This window comes from Buteo buteo, chromosome 17 (genome assembly GCF_964188355.1).
Source record: "Buteo buteo chromosome 17, bButBut1.hap1.1, whole genome shotgun sequence".
Classification (NCBI taxonomy): domain Eukaryota; kingdom Metazoa; phylum Chordata; class Aves; order Accipitriformes; family Accipitridae; genus Buteo; species Buteo buteo.
Window position 1 is genome coordinate 5448659 of NC_134187.1, and position 20136 is coordinate 5468794.

Genomic DNA, 20136 nt, shown 5'->3' on the forward strand with positions numbered 1-20136 from the left:
TTTGGACCAAACAGTAAAATGTAGTAGGAAATCACACTAATGACAAACAACTTAAGCAAATAGGTGTCATTTCATCTGCCGTGCATCTACTAAATAAGTGAATAAAAGTTAAACACGGGGTGAAGTGAATGGGTATAGGTGAATCAGACCATGCTGCAATATGGTTAACCACCAACCAGATTTATCTGAAACAGAAGAAAGGAAATACAATTTTTTTTTTTTTACTTTACTGTATGTTACTATATGCTACCACCTCAGTTTCTATTTGGGCTAGAGTAAATGCACGTTTTTTCTCATATTAACAAAGCACGCCATAAATGTAACGTTGGTGAAATCTGATTCTCTTCTGCCGTCCCCTTCCTTCCCCATTCGTGTCCCTGGGGGAATTTGACAGAATTTAATGAATCCTCGAGTTCATCCTTTTAAGAGGGTCCCTCCGCCGTGCGCACCTCCGGCCCACAGGGGGCGATAGAGCAAAGCGCCCCCCACCTCCCCGTCCGACGAGGCGCATCGCCCGCGCCTGCGCAGAGCAGCCAGCCGCCCCCCCCCTTCGCCCCTGTGCGCCTGCGCCGGCCGTGCCGCCCCTCCCCTGCGCGCCCGTCCCCGTATCCCCCGTGCGCCTGCGCAGAGCGCGCGCCTTTCCCGCCCAGGGCGCCTGCGCGGGCTGTGGGCCGGCCCCGCTGAGGCGAGCGGCGTCCCCTTCCTCCCACCGCTTTTTCTCTGCGCGACTTCCAGCCCCTTCGCCGCCAAGATGCCGCGGATTATGATTAAAGGCGGTGTGTGGCGGAACACCGAGGTACGACTCCGATCGCTTTAATCCCCCGAGCCCCAAGCGCTCGGCCCTCAGCGGCGGGCGGCGGGGGGGGGGGGGGGGGAGGTGGGGGGTGTCCTGCGCTAGTGCGCAGGCGCTGGTGGAGGGGTCGTAGTGCGCATGCGCGGGGCCCTCATGGAGTGGGGCGTCTTGTAACTGGGGAGACTGGGATCTTCCCGGGCCCTCAGTAGTGGGGCATGTGGAGGGCTAGGTGTCTGCGGGCCGCTGTGGGTTCTGGTGGGCTTGGTTCCTCAGTAGCCTGGAGCTTCCTCCTCGCCCCCTGCCCTAGTGGGCAGAGGTCACAGATCGGTGGTGTTTCTCCTGAGGGCTGTGTGCTGGGGAGCGCAGGAGGCTCAGCCCCTGCGCCTGTCGTGTCCCTTCCCCCTGGAGAAACTGTCGCCACAGCAGCTGGAGGGGTTGTGTGGGCCGTGTTGTCCTCGGAGATGTCCCTTTTGCAGGCTGGAGTGTGTCTTACACTGCATAGGCGGGGTTCTTGTTCCCTAGGGGTATGAGGGAGCTGGAATCTCTTGCCCTTGAAGACTCTTCCAAATGTGGAAATGGTGAAGATGGGTATGGGCTCTTCATCTGCAGCTTGAAGTGTTTCCTACACAGAAATTTATGTGCTGTTCAAAAAAAAGAGCAAAAAACCCCACCCCACTCTCCCATTTTTGCCATCGCGTGCTTTCAGAACTGCAAGTGATGGTGAAAAGAAAAATAACAACACAAGAAATCAAGGATGTCAGTTTTGTTAGATACATGTTTAAAGCAAAAGGATGTACCCAACACTGTGTAAAATCCAGAACTCTGCCACTGTATACTGTGAATGCTAGGCATGTATGTAGTTCCAGAAAGCAGTGAGAAAAGAACAATAGAAGGTAAATGTACTGTGTGCTATATGTGCTTTTAACCACTTGTGACATATCGGCTATGTGCCAGGAGGCAGCTAAATTGGGGCCAGCAGAGGATAGGAAGAACCACTGTGTGCTTACCCCATTCCTATGGTCTTCCATAATTGACTAATTTTGGTGGCTATTAAGAGAAACCGCAGTGCGTTAAATAGATCATTGTTTCACCAGTTCTTGTGTACCAGAGATGAATTATCTCTCTTTGATGCTGTTCTTTTGATTAACATTTTGATTATACGTACAACATTAAAAATACAGAAAGTGGAACCACTTGATATCAGGTCATTTGTAAAATGACCAATTACTTGCAAAAAAGTATGCTAATGTCATCAGTATTGCTACTGTATGCCATATAACACCAAGTAAATTTAAAAAACTGAGAGGATTTATTATTTATTTTTTAATAGAAATTACATTAATTGTTTCCTGCAGCAGCTCAAGCCAGAATTCATCATCAGCTTACATTTAAAGCTGCTGTGTGCTCTGAGAGATGTCTGTGCTAGACAGAGTATCTGTCCTTGATGAGTAGCATCTGCACAGTACAGCTGAACAGATTCTGAACACAACTACAAGTACTTATTGGATACAGAAGAGGAACATCTGTGTTTGACAAGGCTGCGAGAATAGCTTTGATGCATTTAAAATACCACTTTCTGGCCTGTGAGGAAACCAGAAATAATGAACCCATTTATCTGGGGGGGAGGGAAGAGAGGAATTGGTGGATGGATTGACAGACAGTTGATAGGACTTCTAGCTTTTGGTGAAATCTCAGTGCACACTTTGATGTATACGAACAACCTGCTTCCCAAGCTGAATCCATTATGTTTTGGTGGGGTTTTTTTCCCCCAGAAGTTTATAAGCTGTGGCATCAGCACTTTTGGATGTTACCTTCTGAACATTAAAGTGATTTATATTAAGATTTACTTATAAAAGGGAAACTTACTTATTTAATAAAGATTTTTAATTTAATCGTTATTGATTTCATTGGCCTTTGAAATACAAATCCTCATTCATCTTGAGAATAAAATGTGGAAAAGAAGTAGCAGTGCTGTGCTGTTTCCACTGGGTCAGCCCATTAGATGAAATCCACCGTGTCCTCCTCTGCTTAAGCTCAAACTTTCTGTTTTGCAAGTTCTTGTGATCCATAACAGTATTTTATTTTTTTTTTTTAAGGATGAAATTCTGAAAGCAGCTGTGATGAAATATGGCAAAAACCAGTGGTCTCGTATTGCTTCTTTATTGCATAGAAAATCAGCAAAACAGTGCAAAGCCAGATGGTAAGTGAGAAATGCCAGGTCTGAGAATATGAGATTCATAATTAGTGGGAATTTAGAAATTACCACAGATTAATTTATGTCTACAGAGGAACAATAGTTTTAAGATTCTTTCATTCCTGCTATTGTGGATATTGCAGATTCCTATTGCTTGAAAGTAATTGAACAAAAGTAGCCAAATGTTCTCTTTGCCAGTGACTGCAGTGTTGGCAAATGGAGGATCACTTAAAATTGTGTACATGATTTTTTCCCCATATTTACACATTTTTAATCAGTGAGTATTAACAATGAAGTAATATTGTAAGATATTGTTGTGGTTTAACCCTAGCCAGCAGCTAAGCACCACACAGCTGCTCGCTCACTCCCCCTCAGTGGAATGGGGAAGAGAATTGGAAGGGTAAAAGTGAGAAAAATCGTGGGTTGAGGTAAAGACAGTTTAATAACTAAAGCAAAAGCCGTGCATGCAAGCAGAGCAAAACAAGGAATTCATTCGCTACTTCCCATCGGCAGGCAGGTGTTCAGCCATCTCCAGGAAAGCAAGGCTCCATTACGCAGTGACTTGGGAAAACAAGCGGCATCACTCCAAACATCCTCCTTTCCTTCTTCTTCCCCCAGCTTTATATGCTGATCATGATGTCATATGGTCTGGAATATCCCTTTGGTCAGTTGGGGTCAGCTGTCCCAGCTGTGTCCCCTCCCAACTTCTTGTGCCCCCTCAGTCTACTCATGGTGGGACAGGGTGAGGAGCAGAAAAGGCCTTGGCCCTGGGTAAACACTGCTCAGCAGTAACGAAAACATCCCTGTGTTATCAACACCATCTCCAGCACAAATCCAAAATGTAGCCCCATACTAGCTACTGTGAGGAAAATTAACTCTATCCCAGCCCAAACCAGCACATATATTAATCTCTCTTACAGATAATTTTCTGATTTTTCATAATAAGAGTTTGGCTTGAGGATAAATGTTTAGAAATTGCACTGTGGAATTTCACTTTATATAAAAAAATAGAATTTTAAAACTTCTGCAAATGCATGCAGTATGAATCTGAGAATCAGATTTGATTTCTTGAGTACTGAACTGCACATATTTATTAGAATAATTCTGTATAAAGGTGACAGCACTGGCACAGTTAAAGATTAGTAAGATAAATGCTGAAGGATCCAGTCAAAACAAATCTACCATTTCTGGTACGTTAGGTTGTTGCAATTTTTACTTTTCCTTTTCTGGATTAATTTTGTGGCTCCTTACTTTGCCAGAATAGAGATGTGGAAAGGAAGGAGAGGCAATAACTGTATGAAGAGTGGTGGATAAATAACACATTTTAAAGGTCCAATACATATGTCATAAAAATACTCTGGAGTAACATCCTTTTGTACAGAAAAAAACCTGTATTAAATTTGCATGACAATATTTTGAAATCTCAGTGTGATGATTTGGGTAAACACTGTTCTGAATTAATTCAAGACAAATGTGGATAGCTTGGCTCTATCGTCCTTATTTTTTTCACTTTTTAACAGGTATGAGTGGCTAGACCCGAGCATCAAAAAGACAGAGTGGTCACGGGAAGAGGAGGAGAAACTGTTGCACCTGGCCAAGCTCATGCCAACCCAGTGGAGGACCATTGCCCCCATTATTGGGAGAACTGCTGCACAGTGTTTGGAACACTATGAATTTCTGCTGTGAGTTACTGTTTTACTCTAGTGCATACCAGGAACATCTGCAGAGTTTGTTGTATAGATGTGTAATTTCCTTCTCCTGTGGTTCTGAAGTACGGTGGTTTCAAGTTGACTAAGTCCTTTTGTAAGCAAGCCCTTAAGGACTGTTTCTTTTCTGTCAACGTGTCTAGCTTGAAAGAAGCAGCTCCTGAAACTTGGGAGAGCAGGCTTGAGTAGCAATAGGTGTATATTTTCTTGCTTCTCCTCATTCTCGCTAGAGGAGTGTCAAGATTGATACTTTCTGTGGGCTTCCGTTTAAGGTTTATTTGGGTATTTTTTGACTGGCTGATCGGTATGAGTGAGTGTGGGAGAGAGAATAAAAAAGACAGACATGTAGACATAAAACACATGTTGTTGAAACAGCTGAATGTGCAACCATCATCTCTGTATGCTACAGCGGTTTTTGTTAGGCCATGAGAAGAGAAGGAAAGTGCCCTTTTCCCGTGTGAGCTCTCTTAATTCTGGTGTGATTGGTTGAGTATAATGGGAAACATTCGATTGTTCTTTTTCTCACACTGCTTGAATTCTTGTCCTTACTGTTAAATATTACCCAAGGAGAGTTCTCTACTATTAGCTTTGTCAATATTGTATTTTATATAGTATTTTATTGTTGTAATGTAATACTATGTTGGCTTCTTTATCTTGTCTAATATAAGATTATGTAACTGTACCACATTCATCTTTTTTGTAGTACTTGTATAACAAGTTTAATGTATGATACATAGTACAAAGTTACTTTTTTGATCAGTCTTTGGGGTGTTTAAGGGATGATTATTATGAGCGTGGAGGAAAACAAAGAGCCAGTTGTGATGTGTACGTACAATGTGTTTTTAGGGACAAAGCTGCTCAGAGAGACAATGAGGAAGAAACTGCTGACGATCCTCGGAAACTTAAACCTGGAGAAATTGATCCAAATCCAGAAACCAAACCAGCCAGGCCAGATCCTATTGACATGGATGAAGGTAAGATATGAGTTTGTTTACCGCTTTTGACAGAAATCTGATTTCTTTGTTTTTTCTTTTTACACAGCCTCTGTACCCTGGGTTTGTTTTGTCTCCCCCTCACTCCCCCCAACATTTTTTTCTTACAGGTTTTGTCTTATTTCTGCATCTGGCCAGTCAGTTATACTTTTCCAGTTTTCTTTTCCTTTTCTTGGTTTGTTTCCTGCTTTTCATCTGTCTTTGTCATCTCTTGCCATGACTGTCTGTTCTTTGCTTTGACAACTGCTCTGCTTGTTTGCATTCTTATTTCATTCTTATTTCTTATTCTTAGTCTTCTTCCATCGGCTCATACTTCCCAGATGAATCCCTGCTGAAGCACAGGAGGACTACACAGCTTTTTTCCTTGCACATAGCAATATATTGAACTAAAAATGAACATTGCTAAAATTCCATGAGTGGAGCAATGGTGTTTTTGAATAGTCACAGGTACACAAGCGTAGCACTCTTGAATCTGGATGTAAATGAAATTAACAAGTTCTATAATACAGTACAATCTTATGAAGATGTAAATGAAATTATATTTTCCTTAGTGTGGTCAGTTTGCCTCTTTCTATAGATGTTTTGATTTACTGTAGAAATTAGTTGAATTATTTTCAACATTAGGGATTTTTCCTTAAAGTATTCATTTCATCTGGGCAATGATTTATAAAATACATTGGAGCAACTTGGAGAAAACTAATTTAGTGATCATTCAGAATGCTTGTAAAAGCACTGATTCATTCAGCTTTTAAAGATTGCTTTCTGATCTTAATGTCACTTTTTCCCTTATTCCCATCCTTTAAGTGCAAATTCATAGCTGTATTTATCTGCACTCTTGTAGATGAACTTGAAATGCTGTCTGAAGCTAGAGCTCGTCTGGCTAATACACAGGGAAAGAAGGCCAAAAGAAAAGCAAGAGAGAAGCAGTTGGAAGAAGCTAGGTAAGCCCATGCTTAGTTTCATATATTGGGACTGCTTTTATTGACTGGAGCATTTACAATGCATAAAGTCAGGCACAGCCTTAAGTCATTGCAGAATCGGACTTTTTGATAGTCATTTGTGACAAGACCTTCATTCTTGTATAGATGTCACAGCAGCAACTGAAAAAAGTAGTATCAGATCTTAGGATACAGGAACCACCTATAGGTATGCACTTTAAATCACATAGTATTACCTTTTCCTTAGACGGCTTGCTGCTCTCCAGAAAAGACGAGAACTTCGGGCTGCTGGAATTGAGATCCAGAAGAAAAGAAAAAAGAAGAGAGGTGTGGATTATAATGCAGAAATCCCATTCGAAAAGAAGCCTGCCCCTGGTTTTTATGATACATCAGAGGAAAACTACCAGTCCCTGGATGCAGATTTCAGGAAGCTACGTCAGCAAGACCTGGATGGAGAATTAAGATCGTAAGTGTGTGTTTAACTAAGGAGGGAACAGTGTACTTGGAAAAAAACCCACCATATATGTATCTGAGTGTTAAGTCCTGGAAATGTCTGAAATATAATGAGGTCAGGAGTTGTATTTTCCATGGAACAGATACAAGTGCAGGTTGCTTCTGCCTTTTCAGTCTCCTGTATTTTTTATGTTTCTAAAAGGTCTAGTTGACCTCTTTTCCATGAGAATAAAGTTCCTCATGCACATTCTTGCTCTTTAAATTGAAATCTTAAGTTTTTTGAGGTACATCTTCTTTTAGCAGTAGATTTGCTTGTGTATTTGCAGTCCTTTGCTTACGGGAGTAGATTTTACTTGTTGTTGTATTACTTTTGATGGAATTGTTCTTAAGTAGAATTTCCTTAAATGGTTGATTTCTTTCCCTCCCCCAAAAAAATCCCAAAACATGCAGGTGAGAAATTAAATGCCCATCTTCATCATGAGCAGTATGGTACATATTTAATGGTACTATTGCATTTCCCACTACTTCTGCCAACTGCTTTTTACTGAGAGAGTAGGTCCAGTACTACATTTTATTAGCTTGTGATCTAATTGATTTGCTTTATTAGCTTGTGATCTAATTGATTCTTTTTGTATGGCTGTTAGTTCAGAGGGTCTGGCAGGAGCTTCAAACTGAAGCTTGTGATTTCACAGGCTGACTCCATTGCTGTTTGAAGAAAATACCATTTTAATAAATGCTGAAGAGAAATTGCTTTCCATATCCCACAGAAATTGTTTGTCTTCCTTTAGCAGCTGCTGGAGAAAAAGGGACTGTTCACATCCTCTGATTGTTGCTATCTGAATTCTTGGACTGACATTTTCTTCTTGCTCCAGTGACCCTGTTGATTGTAGCTGAAGCAACCACCTGTTGCCTAATTCTACAGTTTAGAAGCATTACACTGCTTTGTTGTAGGTTCTGCTGCAAGATCTGCAGACCATATCTCATCACTTAACATCTGCACCACAGGGTGGTTCACTCTTCCTGCAACATGTCTTATTTCAGCATATCCAACTTTTAATTAGGGCACAGGCTTTTTGCTTGTTTGTTTTACTTTGTAGATGTTCTGAGTGTTCTAAAATGATTCTGTTATCCATAATGACAGTGAAAGGGAGGGAAGAGAGCGCAAAAAAGACAAACAACATATGAAACGGAAAAAAGAGTCAGACTTGCCTTCAGCTATTCTACAGACCAGTGGCGTGTCAGAATTTACCAAAAAAAGAAGTAAACTAGTGCTTCCAGCTCCTCAGGTAAGCTGTTCATTGATCAATAAGCAACTTGTAAGGCCAATGCCAATCAATGATTTCTGTTTTATCAAGTGAATCTTGTGGTTGTATTTTATCTCACTACGCCATGGAATTTTCTCTTTTAAAGATATCTGATACAGAACTTGAAGAAGTTGTAAAAGTAGGCCAGGCAAGTGAGATTGCACGCCAGACTGCTGAGGAATCTGGAATTACAAACTCAGCTTCCAGCACTCTTCTGTCTGAATATAATGTGACCAACAACAGCATAGCACTAAGGACTCCCAAAACTCCGGCAGCACAAGACAGGATCCTGCAGGTAGAGTATAAATGTACAGAATGGGCTTTTAGTTCTAGTGCAGTGGTCAACTGAATAGGTGTAAGCACCATAGAAACATTTCTTAGATTATGTGTGGTACTGGGACTTGAACTGACACGTGATCTCCAGGAGGTACTGAAAGGCATAGAAGGAGATCCATTTCTGTCTGATCAGTTGTCAACATGCTTCAGAATGCTATGATACTTTTTTTTTTTAATTATTATGTATTGTGTGCAACTTTTAGCATTAACCATTCTCCTGGTGTCTTTTATAATTTCTCCTTGTCTTGTGTACCTCTCAGCATCAAAGATGTATGTGGTGTTCATGTCCTTAAAACAATGTCTTTTATGTGTTTCCTACTTAGTTTTGCTGTTCACCTTTTATTTCAGAAAACAAGAAGTAATTAACTGCAACAATGCAAGAATATTTTCCAAGTTCTTTATTGGCTTAAAACCACTTAAGACAAAGATTGTTAAAAAACTTAACCTTTGCAACCTCTGAATTGCAGTTGTGTTACACTGACTGTGTGAATGTCTGGGTTCTTTCAAAAACTGGTGGTGTTGGGTAATGTTTTGTTGAGTGTGAGGAAATGCCTAAATGTAATCAGTGCAGCTAGTGTGTAAAACAAACAAAACCCCACCCCAAAACAAAACAAAAAAACCCCGCTGTGTTGAGAGTGAGCTGTATTTCAACAGTTTCATGATAGGAGAAAAGAAAAAGTTCCTGACTCTACAGATTGTGACCTAAGTCTCTGTGCAGTGTTTGCAGGAACGGTCACATTCACCTTCAAATGGAGTACTCTGACATCACATATGTCATAGTATTATGAATATACACAGTTCTGTAGATGGATTAGTAGTCTTCTGTGAAGATAATTGCTACATGCAGTAGTTCATTATCTCAGCTCATTTTCAGAGTGCCTTAATTCTTTGTTGTAAAAAGGAAAAATAAAAAATAGAAGGCTATTCATAAAAGCCCCAGTTGAGTCATGGACCAAAAATCTGAATAGCAACCATCTCTTTTGGAACATTCATTTTGAAGTGCAATTTGGATAAGCTTCATTCATGTTGGATTTCAGAGTGCAAGTGTGTTGTTCCCTCTGAAAATGAGGATCCTTAGGATGACTTGAGTATTCAGTCACTAATAAATCTTGGAGGTTTTTGGAGTCTAGCAAACTGAAGGAATTTGAAACATTAAGTAACCCACTCATTTTTGCAACTCCAATTTATAATATGTTTTACTGGAGATGAAGATTTCAAGGAAATGATCCCTTTCAGTGGAACAGTAGGGTTTGTAAATACTAGTGTATGGGTGTTAAAAATTAAGTGTTAAACATTTTCCGCAAACTGGTTGATATTCAAATAACTCTTGAGCTGTTCTTACTGCTACTGAATCTGTTAAACACGTATAGTAGAGTGTGACTGTGAAAGTCTTGGTGATGTACTGCATGTGTTGCCTCTTATACAGGAAGCCCAGAATTTGATGGCTCTCACAAATGTGGATACCCCCCTGAAAGGAGGTCTTAACACTCCCTTGCATGAAAGTGACTTTTCGGGGGTAACACCACAGAAACAGGTTGTTCAGACTCCAAATACTGTGCTTTCCACACCCTTCAGGTAAAGCAGGCTCTTTTTTCTCATGGGTACTTGGCTGGGCATGTATCTAGTGGAGGTGGGTGGAGGGAGCAGATTGCAACGTGTGAAATAGTAGGTTATCATCAGTGCTTCAAAACAAATTTTAACTTGCTTTTATTTCAAGCCCTCTTGTACAACTTTCTCATTCTCTGTGTCTTTCACAAGTTCAGCCATGCCATCTTCATCTATACCTGTACAGTGTATAGCTCACTGGAGTTTTGGTCCAAAATGAGGTCTTCTGTGGTCTGGAGCAATATAAATTATACTGAAGTAATACAGCAGTATAAATAGTAAGATGGAGTGTCATTCTGTATGTGGATCCTAGCCTTTCCAAAGTATTACCTCTGAGTCGAAGGTGTGGGAGGTCCCTTAGCCAAACCCACACTGAATTTTTGAAAAGCTGGAGTAAATATTTTATAAGCCGTATATATCCAAAATAAAATATTTCTTATATTGCCAATCTAAATAGTATGGAATTGCTGGTTTAACTCTTACAGTGAGTCCTGAATAAATATATATCCCACAAATGCCAAATACCATACAGCTAGAAAATATTACTTGGTACATTTTGTCTGTCAATTTTTTCAACTTAGGTTCTAATTTTACTTGTATCATGTTAGTAGGAAAAGTGGAGAATGCAATAAAAGGGACCTTTATGGCAGCTTTTCAAAAGCAGCTTTATTTTGTTGTTTAAAAGCTGTGTGCAAAAGCCCTGCTCTTTTAATTGGATCTACATAAACGAATCCTTTTCTGGAGATCTGTTGGCGTCAGTGCGGTGCAGAACAAATGTAGAGTTTGGCCTGGAGTGATCTGGCTGTTCACTTGGGTTATTTTATATTAAAAAATGTAAGGACATTCTAATTTTGTTGTTTGTTCGGGTTTTATTTTTTGGTGGTGGTGGTGTTTTTTTAACTTCTGAAGTTCAGATTTGCACATGTAAATATGGTACCTATGTATCAACTTGGCTTGCATGCAGAAATGCTGTATCAGTGTGAAAGACCTTGAGCAGAGAGGAAAAAAAAAATCCATTAAGTGGTTAAAAATAAAACAAAGGGAAGCTGTAACTTTTTAAGGAGGCAGAGCAATGAAGCAGAGCCATCATCTTATTTAGACCAAAAGAGCAAATATTTAGATTTAGTACACCTTTTTTACCCTATGATGGTATGAAATTTGTAAGATTTTTATGAAGGTTGTTGCCTTGCATTAGGTTTTTTGTTTTGTTGGGGTTTTTTCCACATCCTAGTTATAAGAATTTTATTAAAAGGTATTAAGTTGAAAATTGTAATAGGGTTTTAAATGCTGCATGGAACTGAGACAACTAGAAAAAAACAACACGCTTACTTGGAAATTTTATGCTGAGTTTTCAGAAGAAACAACTAATTCTGCTAGTAATCAACAAAGTAAATATATCCTATGAAACATTCATTTGAAAACATAAAAATTAATTTTTCTAGTTTTTTGCGGGTGTTTCATTTTGCTTGTATTTGTTGTCCTAAATGAGAGTTCATAAAAATCCGTGAACAGCCTCAAGCAAGAGGAAAGTATCACTTGCCTCTCACAGACATACCCAGTAAATAAGACACTGTTGTATCCCTTTAAAAGAGGACCAGTAGTGTGTGTCAGGCCTTATATACAATTGTGTTTGTCCACCACTATGTCATCTTACTGACACTACAGAATTACAGTAACTAGTAGTGGAAATGATGTATTTAATCATCTTGTCCAGTCTGTCTCTGCCAGGGTTATTGTCTACAGCACATAACTTGTTATTACTGTCTGAAAATATTTACATAAGCATAGATGAGTACCATAATGTAGGCTTTTCTCTAAAAGCTTTTCCCCTTCTTTCCCTTCTTTTTCCCCTTTCTTCGAGACACTTAACAGTGTCTTAACAGTTTAGTATTATATCATCACTATGTGAAACCTCATTATAAGTTGGCAACAGAAAACTTGTGACTATATCCAAGACAACGTCTGCACACCTTTCATGTAGTAGGTTATTGGGATAGAGAACGATATTTCTTCCCAGTCTAGAGGAAAAACAACTGAGGCCCACAGAATCTTAAAACTTAATCTGTCTTGCCTAATCTTAAGTGCTTAAAAGTAATTATTGTAATGTAATTACTCCTTCAATAATCAGTGAAAGCAAAGAGGCATCTTCAGAGTGATTCATTCAATTGTAAGATGGGACAGCTGTTAAGCCAGATGAATTCAGAGTGAATGACTTGCCACAGGTGGTAGGGAAATCAGAGCTTGCAATTAAATCCTGATGACTGTATCCCAGAATAGTGCCTGGTGATTGGATAATCTCTTCTCTCAAAAGTAGCAGTGGGAGTTTGTGTTGATGTAGCTCCTGAAGCTTCTCTTAACATAATGATGTGCCTAGATTTCAGCTTGACAGGTCCTTGGTTACACCTTGACAGGTTTAAACAATTTATTTTTTTGATTCTTCTAATTGCATATTATAGTTTCACTGACTCCCAGGAAGAAAATCTAGATTGAATTTATTAACAGTATTTATGTAACTTTTTGTAGCGTTCCGACTTTGTAAGTAGAGCTCTTTAGGGAAAAAAATAAATTACTGTATCTGCACTTTCTCTAGAACACCTTCTCATGGACCAGAAGGCTTAACTCCTCGTGGAGGACTAACTCCTAAACCTGTGGTTGGTACAACTCCTGGTAGAACTCCACTGCGTGATAAATTGAACATCAACCCAGAAGAGGGAATGGCAGATTACAGTGACCCATCTTATGCAAAACAAATGGTAAGAAGTACTTAAGAAGAGGAACCAATGCTCTTATTAATTTTCAGGATCTTTAGTTCTCATCTCCTGAACAGAATTTTATTTTACAATAAAATCAAGTGTTATTTCTACCACTTGTCTACAGGTCTGTACTCATCACCTGATAAATCAAATCTTTATTTGAAAGAACAGAAATCTTGTCACTTAGACTGGCTTTCAGTGTGCTCAGTAAAAGCACTCTAAAGCTATTTGTCAAAGAAGACATAGTTAAGTTTCAGTCCTACTTGTATCTTTGAAGCTGAGCAGGAAATATATCTGGAGCAAAGATTCGTTTTTCTTGCAATCCTGTGCAGCCCTCAAATCCCTCGTCATCTTGGCTTCCCGATTTACCTGCAGGACCTTTTCATCAGTCTGTCGTGTTGACAACATTGAGCTAAAGGAGTTTAATTTTTGCCATTAGGAGCACTTGGTTTTGAGATATCCAGTAATCTGAGTCCCATCCAGATTCTTTCATCGCCTTTGACAACAGATGTTTCCATTCTTGGAGATTCAGCCAGATGTACCCTGCCAATTAGACATGGTATAAAAGGGCATATACCTAATAGGTAGCACCTTGGGAACTCCTTTTATGTGGCTGATTCTGCAGCCTTAATTGCGGCTTTGGATATCTCCCACCAGGGCTATTGACATTTTTCTTCTGGGGCTAGTGAAGGATATCCACTTCAAGTTTCTGGCATGTTCTTCTCACAAAAATAACTCTTCAAGTTCAGAATTTCAGATTTTCTCTTAGCTCAAAGGACAAGGTTTATTTGATGTCCTTATACTTACTTTGGTTCTGTCTTAGCCTTTTTATAGTAAAAAGTTTTTTTGCTGCTAGAAGGAAAACTGGGGCTTCCATTTCCTGCTGGACTCCACTGGTTTCCAGATCTGGTGCTGTTTGTCTGATTTTCGTACTGTGCCACAATCCCCACATTTGTGAGCAACTGCAAGGAGAAAAGTTCCTGTTAGGTTTGCAAATACCCCTGTCTCCATCGTTAGTGTGGACGCATTTTCACATTATTTTCAATTTCTTGAAAGGTATTTATGTGAGTCTCTGCTGTTGTACTGAAACTACTGGGATGCAAAGGTGCCATGCTGTTTTACTTGAGTGTATTTCAGCCTGTTTGATAATTTCATTAGCTATCTTTAAGAAAGCTGTCTGTTGTTTTTTTTTTTAGTTTCTGTCCTTAATAGTGCATAAACGTGGGTGGTGGTCTGTAGGCCAGCCTGGATTAGTAATGTGCCTCTTTTGTCAGACTTTGGTTCTCTTGGCTTTGTAGCAGACTAAGATGGCCAGATGATATTAGTTGTGTATTGTTCATGTCTGTTAATGTAGATGAATGGAACTTAGTGCATGAATCCAGAAGCATTATATCTTACTGTTAACTAAACAGGAGAGAGAGTCTCGTGAACACCTGCGCCTTGGACTCATGGCCCTTCCTGCTCCAAAGAACGACTTTGAGATTGTTTTACCTGAAAATGCAGAAAAAGAACTTGAGGAACACGAAGTAGATGAAGCCTTCGTAGAAGATACTGCTGATATAGATGCCCGCAAGCAGGTAGGTGTGTGTGATGCCAGTACTGCCTTTTGTTTAAAATAAAATGTGTTCCTTGTATGGTTCCCATAGTTTCATACCTGTTTAGTGGAAGTGGTACAGCTTCTACAGGATAACAAAGTAAAATGTACCTGTTTTCTTTGCTGCCATCAGAGTATACATACACAGAGGCTAAATCAGTTTTCTCTGAATTCTTTTCTTAATTTGTTAATGTTATGTATCACGTCATTTTCTATGATGAATTCTCTTGTGTTTGTGTGTTTGTCCTACCTCCTGCATTTGTCCCCCAAAAGATAAAAATATAATTGAAAGCATTTTTCTACAGAGGTATGTGCTTGATATTAAGCATGTGAGAATTGTGGGGTTTTGTTTGGTTGTTTTCTTTTTTTTTTTTTACCCCAGTTTCAGGTTATTCTCTCAAGTCTCTCATTAAAAGTTACTGTTTGTGAACTGTAAGACAGGTGTATAGAAATTCAGGCAGACTGATAGCACACAGATAGAAATCTGCCATGCAGTGAGTTGGTCCCTTTTGTATGACTTCTACCACAGGATTACCCAGACAGCCAGGTTGTGAATGGGTCCCTGTTCTTTTGTTTTGTCTTGCTTCAGAAAGGAAGGCTGGATAAAGTGCCAGCATAAATTCTGCTGGTTAAATAGCTGTACTGGCCAGTAATTAGAGACGCTTTACATTTTTCTGTTTATAAGAAGAGTCTCTTTTCCTTTTAATGCTTACCCTAATTTTTGTGATGCAAATCTGTTTTTATTATATACCTTCAAATAAATGGGTTTTTGAGTTCAGAGGGGTCTTTGCCTATGACTGTGCTTTGACAGATGAACAAAATATTTCGAAAAATCCTATGCTCTGATGTCTTCTAATACTATAAGCATTTCCCAGAATTTGATTCCTAGCATGTCCTGTTTGGAGAGGAACACATTATATACATATATATGCATATCTTGTGCATACACACCCTAATAAAAAGTCTGAATAAATACCAATAATTTATGTGTGTAGAACAGATAAAAGAATTTGAGTTGTAATATCATACAAAAGAGTAGCATCCTGCCTTTCAAATAAGGGTGTGACATGGCTGGGATTACAACATGGAAGATCTTGCTCATTGTTTCTGAAGTTTTAGACAGCAGTGCCTTATCATGTTATTTATTGCCTGGAAGTGGAGTGTAAAGAGAAATCTCATGTGTTTACACTTTCACAAGTATTGTTTTAGTGAGGTAGTTACTTTATGTTATTGAAGAGGACAAATAGAGTCCTGGCTGCAAATTTAAGAGTTTTTCTTTTCCTGATAGATTTCTTGTCTGGAGAGTTAGAGCAGTTGTCAAATCTGATGTGGAAAAACTTGTAAAGAATGAAGTCTGCTGGTGTTAAAGCTGAAGGAGAATTTAATGACTGGAAATGACTTTTTAGGATCTCTTCTCTTGGAGCTAGTCTGTTGTGCTCTTCCCATTTATTTTAGAGACAGTAAATTATGATGTCATCACTTTATTTGTCTCTGGCTTCATAACATGAAGTCTTTAAGGAATCTTTGCTGCAGTAGTCAGTTAGTTTTCATATCATACATTTCTAGGAAGCATCTGATTGTATTACAGTAGCTGGAGTAATACTTAGCTTGTTTGCTTAGGCTCTCCGAGATGCAGAGCGTGCAAAGGAACTGAAGAGAATGCACAAAGCTGTTCAGAAGAATCTGCCACGGCCCTCAGAAGTAAGTAGAAACAAAATTTGCTTTTAAGGAAAAAAAACAGAAATAAAGGTTTTAACCATTATAGGAGGAAAACAGTCTAAGTAGATCATGAGAGAATGAAATCTTTATTTGAGTGTGCCGATTTTAGCGCTGTGGGAAACTTTCACAGGGAAATTGTTATGAGGTATTTCATATGCACAAATGAAAGCACAGTTGGTTGTTCAGGTTGCTGTATGTGTGTCATACCGCAAGGGATTTTGGCACCTGTTCTGCATGGTTTAGCTGATATATAAAATTCATACTCAGTTGGAGGTATATGAATTTAATGTGATCTTTGGTGTATATGATGCTTATGAACTTTTTTTTATTCCTGGGCAGGTTAATGAAACAATACTGAGACCCTTAAATGTGGAACCACCTCTAACAGACTTGCAGAAAAGTGAAGAGCTAATAAAGAAAGAGATGATTACTATGCTTCATTTTGATCTTTTACACCACCCATTTGGAGAACAGCCTAGTGGTAAGAAGGGGAAAGGCCCAGGATTTGGAAGCAACAATGCAGAACATATGGCTTACTTGGAACAAAATCCTTATGAGAAGTTCTCCAAAGAGGATCTCAAGAAGGTGAGAATTGTGTGGCCTAATTAGCAGTGACCTAACATCTCTCTGTGTCATGGTCCTGTAATCTTGCAAAACAGGTGGATTCAAGCCTGCACAGACTTTGCTTGGGAGATCTCCAGAGGGTTGTATGAAGACCTGTAAGGATAATTTAAGTGCACATTCTCTTTCCTGTGAGCTAATGTTAATCTAGGCACTCAGCAGAATGATGAAGATGCTGTATTTGTCCAGAGACATTGTCTTTTGGATACAATTTTGAATGTGGTGTGATTGTTTATCATTTTACGTATGGGTGGGAGCTATAATACCCCAGCAGTTACCAGATTCTACTTTGCTGTTTCTGGAAATTGATGTTAAATCATTCAGACTTTAACTAGGTGTGATACCACCTTCTGCTGCCTGTGTAGTTTGTTAATCCAGAATTACTAAGCATTTTTTTCATAGCAGTGCAGACTAAATATGACAGCGGTAGCCAGCTTATAACTTGGAGCAGTAAATCAAGTTGTTTAATTATGCTTGTCAAGCTTGATCCAACAGAGCTGTGCTAGTGCAGAGACTGCTGGGCTATGGCAACTGATCTTAAAGCATACCTGCTTAAAAAGCACTGAATAGGCAGAATAGGTTGTTGCTGGATGAAATGAGTAGGCTGTCTGGGCACTCCATCCTGTTTTGCATTGTAATCCCAAGTTAAATAGCAGTCCTGTACCAAGGGTTCCGGTTCAGGTTGTTCATTTATTTAAGCAGCTACAGATGTTGCCTTTCGCTGCCAAGTGACAGATAGACAGTTCAGACACACAGTGCTGTGGTTAGCTCTTCAAAGAGTTTCACCTGTGAAGTTGTGCCAGTAACCTTTGACCAAATGCTTACAGGAATAAAAATGAGTGAAAAGGACAAAATCACGTGCCACCAAGGCATCTGTTTTATGCAGACTCCTGCTATCCAAGACTTTAATTCTGACAATAGCTGTGCTATCTGTACACCTAAATCCCCTACTACTTTAAAGTGACTCTAAAGATATACAAGCAGATTTTAAATCCATCTCCTTGACCATATCTGACCAATGAATCAAGAGCCTAAAATGAGAAACACTGAACAGTATGTACTTCCAATTTGCTGTTAAATGAAAAATTATACTTGAAGATTTCTGAGCAGGAAAAGTTAAAGATGGAAAGTACAGTTAGATCATGAATTTCACTGCCCTGCCAGTGTCAGATTGTTCCCTTAGGAACACTCTGAGTGCTTTCTCTGGTTGTTTTGAAGTGCAATGAGAATTAGTTTTTCTATCACTTCCCTTAGAGACTATTACACAGTCTAGTAGTTTTTGTGTGGAAACTTTCTTCAGAGTCCCTGGAAATTTTGTTTCCTAAATGATGGGCTGAAGTTTTTTGCATCCTTGTTCCTGCTTGCTCTCTAACATTCAGCATAATATTCCCTCTTTGTCTAAAATCAAATTCAAACCAGGAAGTTTTCCTATCTCTGCACTCTCATCTGGGGCTTGTTTATTTTCCTTTATGTCTTCATTTGCTTTTAGAACACCTTCCTACTAAAATCCCTTCATAAAAATGCTCCTTTCTTTTCATGATGTGTAGTGCTCTTTTGGGAAGGATTAGCAGTGGTGCTAAGCATAGTATGCTGAGCTCTTAAAGCTGTGGAACTGTTTTGGTGCCACAACTAAATAGCCCTAAGTAGTTCCTCACGGTGTACAAATAGAGGCTAATTGAAAATGAACCTTTATAAGAGTTAGCTTTGTCAGGTGTGGTTAGAGTACTCCTATTTTATCTGTCTTGACCATCGAGGACAAGTAATTAATTTTCCTTTCCTTGGTATCGCTGGAATCATCTAATCTAGTGATAGCTGAATTACTTCCTGGGCAATACGCTATTATAAAATATATGTCTGCTTGCTGATACGGAAATTTCTGGTGCACATATAAATCCTGTTGAAAGAGAGGACAGGTGCTTAAAACCAATGAAGTCCTGATTGGCAAAGATATTTTAGTTTTTTAGTTACAAATAAAATTGGAAGGACTTGGGTGCCTATGGAGTTTTGTGGGCCAGGCTCTTTGTCAAAAATATTAAGAGCTGTGAGAACAACATGAATCTTTTCAGTTCACTGTAAGCTACTTTGGAAACTGAACTGGAAACGGCAGAATGTTCCTATCTCACTAGTAGTTCTCTAGCAACACAATGTGTGTTAGTTAGTCAGAGTAGTATTTCCTGCAATGGAGCTTATACCGCTCACCCGTTAACATTTAGAGTTGACTTTCTAGGTTGTGTGGAGAAGGGCAAGCAAAAGGAAATGAAAAGTGATTTTTGTTTCATAGAACAGCTGCTTCTGTCTGTACAGTACTCCCTCCCCTCAAGGTCCTTGCTTTTATCTCTTCTTCTGCAGCAAGATGAAGTATCTAGCTGTGCCACAGCTTTCATTAGCTACAGAAGAGTGATGTCAGGTTTGGCCAAATTATATAAAATGAGGGATAGTTGCTCTGTGAGTAGCCTTCTAGCCTGGGTTTCATTTATAATCCACAGCATCTGTGTTAGATTTCATAGTTAGCTTAACCTGATGGTGAGCTTTTAGTATGAAAAGAGAAACCGCCCCCATGAATTGCACACTGAAGGATTGAAAAGAAGAGGAATTTTCTTGTATCCTGTGTATTGTAACTGCAATTTATATCTCATCATTTCCAACAGGCACAGGATCTACTGGCACAAGAGATGGAAGTGGTAAAGCAAGGAATGGGGCATGGAGAGCTCTCAAGTGAAGCTTATAACCAGGTGTGGGAAGAATGTTACAGCCAAGTGTTATACCTGCCTGGACAGAGCCGCTACACAAGAGCTAACCTGGCCAGCAAAAAAGACAGGATAGAGTCACTTGAAAAGAGGCTTGAGGTCAGTGTCACTTTTTTCTGCTTTTTGCACCTGCTTTTTTTTTTTTTTTTTTTTTTTTTTTTTTTTTTTTTTTTTTTTTTTTTTAGTGTCTCCCCATGTGTTTTGGTTTTTTTCTGTGTTACTGTTACAGGTTATTTTATAAAGCATTCAGGTCTTTTGGTGGGACTCCTTTGGAAAGGTTGTTGAGGAATTCACCTGGGGAGTTCATAGATGTTCCTGAGGTGTTTAAATCACCTTCTCTCATCCTCCTCGTTTTCTTAAAATATCCCTAGAGTATTCCCA

At 39.3% G+C, this 20136-nt stretch overlaps 1 protein-coding gene across 1 annotated transcript in view; it reads left to right on the forward strand.

Moving 5' to 3' along the window:
• Positions 1-641: 641 nt before the first annotated feature.
• CDC5L (cell division cycle 5 like) overlaps positions 642-20136 on the forward strand; it is a 35197-nt gene continuing 15702 nt past the window's right edge. Inside the window, exons 1-14 of the mRNA XM_075048975.1 lie at positions 642-796; positions 2890-2993; positions 4508-4669; positions 5540-5667; positions 6527-6626; positions 6871-7089; positions 8218-8362; positions 8487-8675; positions 10143-10291; positions 12912-13074; positions 14487-14651; positions 16289-16369; positions 16727-16972; positions 19657-19854. Coding sequence (XP_074905076.1) covers positions 752-796; positions 2890-2993; positions 4508-4669; positions 5540-5667; positions 6527-6626; positions 6871-7089; positions 8218-8362; positions 8487-8675; positions 10143-10291; positions 12912-13074; positions 14487-14651; positions 16289-16369; positions 16727-16972; positions 19657-19854 — 2094 coding nt within the window. The 5' untranslated portion in view covers positions 642-751. The remainder of the gene's footprint in view (positions 797-2889; positions 2994-4507; positions 4670-5539; positions 5668-6526; positions 6627-6870; positions 7090-8217; positions 8363-8486; positions 8676-10142; positions 10292-12911; positions 13075-14486; positions 14652-16288; positions 16370-16726; positions 16973-19656; positions 19855-20136) is intronic.